The sequence below is a fragment of the Oculina patagonica genome, chromosome 2 (genome assembly GCF_052425735.1).
Source record: "Oculina patagonica isolate OP01 chromosome 2, crgOcupat, whole genome shotgun sequence".
NCBI lineage: Eukaryota > Metazoa > Cnidaria > Anthozoa > Scleractinia > Oculinidae > Oculina > Oculina patagonica.
The window spans coordinates 286,058-295,545 of NC_135759.1; the positions used below are offsets into that span (position 1 = coordinate 286,058).

Consider the following 9,488-nt stretch of genomic DNA (forward strand, 5'->3'; position numbering starts at 1 on the left):
GCGGCTCGCTATCAGATTTTAAGACTTGTATAAAGACATACCTTTTTAACAAATTTTATAATTAGACTTTTAGTTAGTTAGTTAACCAGTAAATTAGATAGTTCAGTTAGACTAGTTAATGAGTTAGCTTTTCATTTTAAGGCTTTTATGATTCTTAGTTTTATTTCCATTGTTACAGCCTAGCTATTTTATTTGTTAGTATTTCCTTTTCTCACTGATGTAAGTTTTTTAAGTAAATTTCATTTTTTAAATAATATTTTACTGTAAAGCGCCATGAGCCATGGATATGGCGCTATATAAATCTTTTATTATTTCTTATTATTATAAAAATTAACCAAATTAAAATAATCATAAACAAGAAAGAAACTACTTCATAATGATAATTAATAATTCATGCCGGTTACAAAGTTGTATATGTTGTGGTTTAAGTTTATCCTTTGTTTAAAAGTTTTCAATTAAATTGATTTTTATTTCCTTTTGTTTCAGATTATGATAATGAATATGAGACAAATAAAAATAAAAATTAAACTCGTTAAAACATTTTTTAAACCACACATAAATTTAAACCACAATATACACACCTAGAGGCAACTTGAATGGTTCTCTACCAAAGGAAGATCTGAGAAGCAAAATGTATCTACAGTGGTTGCTGGCTTTTCTGATGTTATCTTCTGCAAATGGAGTTACAAGAATAATAAAGCCAAACTTCAAAGCCGTTAACTTTGCTAAAGAGATAAGAGGAAGAAGGCTCAATGGAAGCGTCATTAGAGAAATAGAAGTGGATTCGGAAGGTTCTTGTCGACTACAATGTGTGGAAGAGGATGGATGTCTGTCGTACAATTTTGGACCCAGTGAAAACAAGAAGAGATTCAAGTGTCAACTGAGCGATTCTGATCGATTTGTTGGCTTGAAGAACTTCACTGAGGAAGATGAATTTCTGTACCGAGGGATTAAGGTAACTTTTTAGTTCGAAGTTAAGAAAATGAGCTGAATTGAAAACACCATAGAATTTAAACGTGGTTGTGTTATGCCATATTTTACTTTACAAAATATGTGTATCTAGGAAACTTCTTTAAGTCTATATGTTTCTCAAAGTGTTTTAACCCATACTAACTTATTTTTTTATACGACGGGGAAAAAACTTTGAGAACTTATCTATCGTTGTAGTATCAAAAGCATCTGTTGAATCATTAATATTTAACCAATATCTCTTTCAATAAAGAAAGTTCTTTGTTTGTTGTGCAACATTTACAATGGAGTTTTTCAGGCTTTTATTTGTTACGAAACAATATTTATTACACCCTCTACTAACTATGCACACCCAGAACGCTGTTAACTACCGAGGCTTTAATTTTTCATTTCAGTTTCTTAGAGCGTTATTATTTGAATCACTGGGCTGTGCAATAAATAATTAAGTAGCTCACGCTTGTAGACTCTGGAAATTCACTTATTGAAATTTTCGAAAGTTTGGCAAGGCATGTTTCTCTTGAATGGCAAAAAGAAAAACAATTCACCTTATGTATCTAGGATTTAGTTGCCATATATTTAGAGCATATATACTACATTAGATTCTATTCTACAATAGAAAGAAAACTTTGAGAAATAGTCTCTTACAATTTGGGTTATTAAGCTTACAAATACTGTTTGGTTGTCATCAAAATTGTAAAATCTGAAGCAATGCCATTTTAATACTGTCAGCATTCTTAATCTCGGGGCAACAACATTTTTCCTAATTCTTTTTTATTTAATTGTAGATTTGTTTTTGCTTCTAGCAAACACAAACTGACAAACACAAAAACACACTGACAAAGGCCGTGGTGTTTATCAAACACACGCAAAATGTTGCTAAGTACTTGAGCCTGAAACTCGAGTTCTAATAAATTATGGTGGAAAATCAGCAATTGGAATTTATTGAAGTTTGATTGTATAAAGCATGTTCCTCCAATACTTTAACTTTCAATCTGGTTTACTGGCCTTTAATTCATTCTGAATTTACGGGATGATACCACTGAAAGATATCGTGTCTAATGTGTTTCTGTTTATTGATTAACAATTTGGAGAGCGCTATATTGAGTTGCGTTTCTCGCGTGTGCTCGTCAAAATTCAAAACTTTAGTTTATTGAGTCGTCGTAATTCAAACACCTTCAATCCAGCTTTAGCTAGATTTGCAACACAGTACTTACATTACACAGAATTCTCCTATAAACAACATAAACAGAAGGGGAGCAGTATTTAAGTGAGTTTTAAAAGCAAATTTTCACGTGAAACAGAATTTGGGCGAGCGAGCGGACGCTGAAGTCAGAACCCAAATTTCTTACCCATGGTACTCCGCGGACGCTGGTTGTTACAGCAGCTTCTAATAACTGTGCGATTTTATCTCAAACAGAGTGTTTGTGAGACGGGCGGCTCTCCTTGTGATGATACAGAGGTCTGCATTCCAAACTACCAGGAAAACAGTGCGCAATGTATATGTAAAGATGGTTACGCTGGGATGCCATGCAGTAAGAATTTTAAATTAAGCTTAGTGTTTTCATACATTTTATTTTTCAACATTCGAGGGAAATTTTAAGCCAAAATGTGACAAGGTATTGCTCACGTTACTTTTGATCAAAAATACCTTTTGTTAGCTGCTTAAAATCGAAAACAAAATAAAAGCACCGTGAACCTGATTAGGGACCGTTCATTATTTATGGGGTGGGGGGGGGGGGGGGGGCTGGTGTGATTTGATAGATAGTCACTGTTATATATAATGGCCCCCCCTTCTTCATCGAAAACTTTTACCTGCCCCCCCCCCCTTGAAATCCAAATTTTTTTGATGACCCCCCTCAAAAAATGAGAAAAAAAAAAATTATGAAGTGAAATTAAAATATATCGAGCCTTGTAAATAAAGAATGTATCAGTGTACAAAAAACACATCCCAAATATCTGACATTACCTCGACTATTGATTGTGGATGCCGTCTGTTAGTATGGGTTGACTGCATTTGTAACCAATAAGCTGTTGGGTTGAGTTAATGGCGTTTTGTACATAACAAAATAGGGGGGTTCGGGGGCATGCTCCCCCGGGAAAATTTGAATTTTGAGAACCTCAGGAATGTTATTTTGGGCATTCTGGCAATACCATATTTTTTTGGCTGGCCCCCCCTTTGAAGCCAAATTTTTTTCTGATGCCCCCCTCCCCCCTCAAATCCCACCAGCCCCCACTATCTCATAAAAAATGAACCGTCCCTTAATGGCATCTATTTCTTCATTTTTTGGGTAGAAAACTACTTACTGAAAAAGAAACTAAAATTATGTTGATGTTTTGCTATAATACCCTGTGATAACTAATAATTTATAATATATAACACATATCTAATATTTCAAAAGACACAAAAAGACAAACCGTTTCAAGTTAACCACTACGTCTTTTATAAAACGTTTAGAATAAAAAAAGTTAAAAGAAAGGAAGAAAACAAGACGATACTTATCATTACTACAATATAATATTTCATTCATCGAGGTAAGGTCTGCTTTCAAGCCTAGTGGCCCATCAGGCCGGAGCCGTTATCCCGGTCTCAGTAGCATGAAGAGAGTAGGAATATTGCTACTTCCCCCTGGATGGGATGCCAGTCCATCGCAGGGTTACCCCCAGCAGTAAATTCGCCGGTACCCATTTATACACCTGAGTAGAGAACAAGAAGAGAAGAAGAACACAACGCAGTGCCCCGGCCAGGGTCCAGCGCACTAACCATTAGGCCACCACGCCTCCCTTTCATGCCTCTAATAGAGCAAAACAGCCGCGCCAAACTCACTTAAAATGGCCTTTTTTTCCTCTTCCCTTTTGTCAATCATTCATAAGAAATCATCTAAGTTGGGCGTGAACTTACACAGGAGCTCTAAAGAATCAATTTCAATATTAATTCAGTGTTAAAATCTTTTTCTATATGTTTTGTTTATGTACAGAGCCGATCGCGAAAAGCTGCGCCCAACTCCTTCAAGATGGTTTCACATCCAATGGCGTGTACACCATCAATCCAGATGGCGGCAAACCAATACAAGTGTTGTGTGACATGACCACGGACGGTGGAGTTTGGACCGTTTTTCAGAAGCGTTTGGACGGCTCTGTTGACTTCTATCTTGGATGGGAAGCCTACAAAAACGGCTTTGGAGATCTCAACGGCGAGTTCTGGCTTGGAAACGACAATCTTCACCGTTTGACAGCCGCTGATGACGTCATGCTGAGAGTTGACCTGGAAGACTTTGATGGAAACATCAGATACGCCGAGTACACGACTTTTAAGGTGGCAGACGAGGGAGATAAGTACCGGCTTTTGGTTGGAGGATACAGTGGCACGGCTGGTGACTCGATGGCATTCCAAAAGTAAGAGAAATATTTAAAAGCAGTTTACGAGTTGCTGGTTTTCATCAAAATTACATAAAAAAAAACAGCCTAAAAAAACAAATGATTTATGCTACAGCGCAGGCAAAAAAAAAAGAAACGTTTCTTTAAAGTAGCAGTTTTGTCGTGTGGCACAAAACTGTTCTCTAATCAATTTCTTCTTTCCTTCTAGTGGTATGCAGTTTACAACGAAAGATAACGATAATGACATACATAGTGACAACTGCGCACAAACGAAAAAAGGAGCCTGGTGGTACAATGCTTGCCACGCCTCCAATCTCAACGGATTGTACCTTAATGGACCACATGCTTCTTACGCCGATGGAGTCAACTGGTATTCGTTTAGAGGCTACGGCTATTCACTAAAACGTACTGAGATGAAAGTTAAGACCAAAGTCTAAATCTCTTGAGCCCGGACCATTCAACATTCCAGTTATTTCACCATAGCATCCGCAAAAGTGCTCAAAATGACTTTGCCAGTAAAGATAAAGCATCAGTAAAGCCCGGGGGGGGGGGGGGGGGGAGGACTCCTAAATGAAACGGACGGGGATGCTCGTCGGAAATTGTGAAAAAAAAAGCCCAAAAGAGACCAATCTGGGTGTGGTTCAAGCTTTTCTTAACCCCTAGAAGATACCAAAAAACAAGAATAGAATTTATATTTGTAATTTTCTTTTGTGTGTAACCCTAAACGAGACCAGTATGGCTAAAAATATTGGCGTTTTTCCCGGAATTCCCTAAGCGAGACCAAAGTCCGAAATTTACATCCCTAAGCGAGACGACGAGCATCCCCGTCACTTTCATATGCGAGTCCCCCGTCCCGGGCAGTAAAGGCTGAGCTACGTGACTCTTTGTGACTTGTATCCGTAATGTGTATATAACTGTAGCATAATTCGGCACTTATTTATTTTATTATGTTTTAGGTCCCGGGACAACTTCTCCGCTCTGATCACCACGTACATTGATGGCCGAGTGAAGCTAGATTAGTAACACGACAATCCTGAGTTCGTGCGTTTCACTCCTTGGCCACACTCTAGTGTATATACTGGTCAACCCCCCCCCCCCCCCCCCCATAACAAGGCTATGTTTAATTTCCATTCTTAGTGGCCTACCTTTTAACTAGTTGGCTCTTCGTGAAACTCTTTATTGTTGTAATTACGTGTTATAGAGCGGTTTTCACTTGTGTCGAAAGCGTTTGCTTTGGTTTTGCATTGCTACGCTTAGTGATTGGCTTAAAAATCTCGCGCCACTTTCTTAGCCAATCAGAACTAAAACCAAAACCAATCGTGACTCGCTCGCGCACGTTTTCCCGCGCTTCGTGCCGGCTACATGTATTTGCTTCGAGTTTTGATTGGTTCACTGGTTTGTCTGTGTCCTTTGTGATTGGCCGGAGTAATTACTTTGGTTTTAGTTTTACTCCATTAACTGTACAGCTTATTTCTTCACAAAAACTAGGGCATCCAATATTTGCATTATGTACATGAAAGACCTGTACACAACGTTATTAATATTTCCACCACTTAATCTTGGGTTGTTGGCTGTCTGTTTGGTTTCAAGTGACGTTCTTAAAGAACCGTTCCTTTATACGCTTATACACACGTGAATGCATGAGTAACTTTGAAAGAAGCAATTAGCTGAATGAACATCACGTGATCTGAGAAAGGAACATTAATTATAAATTAAACTGCTGAAAAGGAAAGATACAGTAATGGGTTTATAGTCATAACACGCCCACCTCATAACACTTACGATATGTAAAACATGATACAGTTCAACAAATTAATAAAGTTTATTTCCTTCTGTCGATCAAATGGTGTCTACCGGTCGGTGTCATCTTTGTCTGTCTTTTTATGACCATCACGTTCCTTTGTCATCTCTCTGTCCGTCTGTATGTCTTTCTGTTTGTCTGTCTGTCTTTTTGTCAGTTGGTTGGTCGGTCGAAGGGGCCTGTCTGTCTGTCTGTCTGTCTGTATATCTGGCTCCCTGACTCTCAAACCACATCTCACAGAATGAAATTACATCACATGACCTTAAGAATTCTATGACGTAAAACTATAAGAAATGAATCTATCTAAACACCCTTGAAATTTTCATTTGATGTAACAATCATCCTCTTTCCAAAGGCACTTATTCCAAATAGCAAAGTGTTGGTATTATTATGTCCATAACAATTTATGAGTCATATTATTTATCGACAATTTATGTTCGGTCCGTCTATTTTCGGAGCAAATATCCCTTCATTGGCTAACAACACGTTTATGAATAAAAGAATAAAGTAAAGGTCATTATGATTTGATTGTCTCGAAACTGAGTGATTCTCTTTCTTGTTCTTGATTCTAAATTTCTAGTATTGTATTTTTATTAGGCTTTTTAAATGTAAATAGTTCATGAAAATGTTTTAGATGTAATTAAAAGATACAGGGTTTTCTAGGGCCCCTATGGAGACCAGCCTTAGAGCTGAATGGGCCACCCTGTGTAAACAAATTTTTACATTACATGGACAATATAAAATAATTTCTCATCTACTGTCCTTATATTATGTCTGATAATTTGGAAAAAAAACCACACTGGCCAATACTTTTCATTTTCACGAGCCTTAGAAAGTGAAATTCAAGCAAAATTATTTGGTGAATTTTTTTGGGAAGGTTTCTTGTTTTTTGAGGATCAGTGTTCAGTATGCAAATTAGGGGACTGATGACATCATCTACTCGACAATTTTATGTCAAGTAGAGACCAATGAAACTTGGCAGAATAATAGTTCTACAGGTGACACACTTACAGTTATAACCCACTCTTTTCCAGTCCCCAGCAATTTATTTCTTTAATATTTTAGAATTTTGCAGTTGGGAAAAATTAAACCTGGCCAAGATGTCTGCCTTATCCATTCATATCCATTCTCATGTCGAGTACTTGTTTATATGTTAAAATGGCTACAAAAGTAAAGATACAAATTTCATCATAGTAGCACTTTAAAAGAATATTAGAGAACCATTAATCTCACACCACTCTGTCTCTCCACCCCAAGCCCAAAAATTTTATGCCTAGTCTAAATAAACATGGTTAATTTTCTTAAACTCTCTGACTGAAATTTTGCAGCTTTTGTACAGTTTTGACGACATTTTTACAGGGAACCTGAATTTGTCATTGAAGCAGATCTGGAATTAGCTTCATCTTGTTTTGAAACAACTCCTTGTACCTCATTTATTTACTCTGATATTATTTATTTAGTACAAGTCAAATAATTAATTTATTATTCAACAAATGGTCAACAAAAACCATTTTACAGCTAGAAAAACTGTGGTTATGCAGCTCTTTGCAAGAGATCTGATGAATCTCAGTAAACTATGTATATTGCAAGACATCTGTTATGTGCAGATGACAGTTGACAAGTACGTTATGTCCATGTTGTAAACAAAGAAAAACATATGCAAGCTGGCATGTGAAGGGACCAGACAAGTTGACGCCAACTGGGCCTAAAAATGCTGTCTGACCACACAAAGGTGTGCAATTCAGAACATTAAGCAAGCCATTTTCACAACTTTCCACTTATTTTTTGGTATATACAACAAAAAACAATCACTTGAAAATTTGTCTTGCTTTACAGATCTGAGCTGCCTGTTAGTTGTTGTCTGCTACACATACTAATCAGAGTGGCCTGCAATGCTTGTCCTCCACAGGTATCCTTTCAACAGCAAAAAATGCTTGATATTTTGAAGATTAACAGGGAAAGGAAGAATGATTGAACTTTAATTCCTGCATATAAATGGTAATTTATACTTGTAACAGCTTTATGCATGTCTTTGGTCAGTGATTATGCATAATATTGATGATATCTTGCCTTTCATTTTCTTGTTTAGTGCACAACAGTTGTTTAGTCCCACTTGCTTTTAACATGTCTGTTGTTTTGTACTGATGTCGACACTGAGACCGTTGTCTGTCTTTCTCCTCCAGTGACATTCATGTAGCCCAGAAACAATAAACATCCAACAATGGCTACAGATCCACCAATCATGATCACTTTGTTCTAATAAAAGTATACAGAAAAAAGCAATAAACTAAGACATAAAACATAAAATTTTATAATAATACCAATACAAGTACTAATACTACTAATAATAAGAATGATGATGATGATAAAGAAAAAAATAAATTGGACCAAAAGGAAAACTTGTGCAAATTTTAGTCCCCTATGCAGTTTTATAGAACGATTCAGAATTGTGGAAAATTGAAGCGTAATAAAAATTTCACAGCTGTTAAATAAAATATCAGAGTGATTAAAATCTAATCCTCCTTTCAAGATCATGTGCTATTACCTAGTTGGGTAAGCTTAGAGAAAATAATTTATCAACAATTTTAAAAGTTCTTCCTAAATTCCCCAAGTTTGCGATACTGTCTGAGCAGTAAACTAGCTCCATCAATACTAAAATAGACGTTAATAAGAAATTTAATAATCAAGCCTAGGATACTCACAGGTTTGATGAATAATTCAGGATTAATAAGTCGAAAAGCTAACGTAGATTGTCTTCCCCCTTTCTTTCCTGGCGAAGACGCCATTTTGTTTTCAAGTAGTAATATGCGGAAAAACTGGGCACTAATGTCCAGTTTCTCTCGATCGTATGAAACGCCTGCTTATTTTTGCTTCAGAACTGTCAAGCGGGAATTCATACAAGCTGTACATGCAAGAATTCACAGTTTCTGCAACGGAATAATTACTTTATTCAGCTTTTTTTGTCATGGAAATGCTTTATAGGGCTTTAAGGAATGCAATACATATCCATATAAAAGTATTCCGCGCTGAAACGTTCCATCAAAGTGAACAAAACTGCATGGGTTTGGTTTCGAGTCAAGATGTTCCATGCGCCTCCAATTTGAACAGTGGTGATCATGGCTTCGGCAAACAAAGCAAACAAAGAGGGTAGCAAAGGGGGTGTTGTCATCCCATTTCACGCACAAATTTTAACCAAATTCACGTGTCACGTATACTTGAAACAGCAGAATTCACGAATCACGTGCCTTTTCTTGCTATTTTCACGCGTCACGGTCTAATTTTTGCCCTATTTTCACGCATCACGTTTTAATTTTTGGCCTTTTCACGCGTCACGCATAAACCC

General features: G+C 36.8%; 2 protein-coding genes across 2 annotated transcripts; one reads left to right on the forward strand and one right to left on the reverse strand.

Moving 5' to 3' along the window:
• Positions 1 to 473: 473 nt before the first annotated feature.
• On the forward strand, positions 474 to 4,803 carry LOC144641668 (microfibril-associated glycoprotein 4-like). The gene is made up of 4 exons (XM_078500700.1): positions 474 to 955; positions 2,387 to 2,501; positions 3,945 to 4,362; positions 4,553 to 4,803. Exons 1-4 carry the CDS (start codon positions 632 to 634, stop codon positions 4,779 to 4,781), a joined length of 1,086 nt encoding a protein of 361 aa, XP_078356826.1. The 5' UTR covers positions 474 to 631; the 3' UTR covers positions 4,782 to 4,803.
• A 3,272-nt stretch (positions 4,804 to 8,075) lies between these two features.
• LOC144642455 (small integral membrane protein 8-like) lies at positions 8,076 to 8,957 on the reverse strand. The gene is made up of 2 exons (XM_078501413.1): positions 8,848 to 8,957; positions 8,076 to 8,401 (listed from the first exon to the last, which is right to left on the reverse strand). Exons 1-2 carry the CDS (start codon positions 8,929 to 8,931, stop codon positions 8,249 to 8,251), a joined length of 237 nt encoding a protein of 78 aa, XP_078357539.1. The 5' UTR covers positions 8,932 to 8,957; the 3' UTR covers positions 8,076 to 8,248.
• Positions 8,958 to 9,488: the final 531 nt, after the last annotated feature.

What these genes read in the sequence shown, in the direction of transcription:
- LOC144641668 (XM_078500700.1), top strand. Translation starts at nt 632, where the DNA reads ATGTATCTACAGTGGTTGCTGGCTTTTCTGATGTTATCTTCTGCAAAT. An exon ending in TTCTGTACCGAGGGATTAAG is followed by an intron (nt 956 to 2,386) that starts GTAACTTTTTAG and finishes TATCTCAAACAG; the next exon opens with AGTGTTTGTGAGACGGGCGG. An exon ending in GACTCGATGGCATTCCAAAA is followed by an intron (nt 4,363 to 4,552) that starts GTAAGAGAAATA and finishes CTTTCCTTCTAG; the next exon opens with TGGTATGCAGTTTACAACGA.
- LOC144642455 (XM_078501413.1), bottom strand. Translation starts at nt 8,931, where the DNA reads ATGGCGTCTTCGCCAGGAAAGAAAGGGGGAAGACAATCTACGTTAGCT. An exon ending in CTGAATTATTCATCAAACCT is followed by an intron (nt 8,402 to 8,847) that starts GTGAGTATCCTA and finishes TACTTTTATTAG; the next exon opens with AACAAAGTGATCATGATTGG.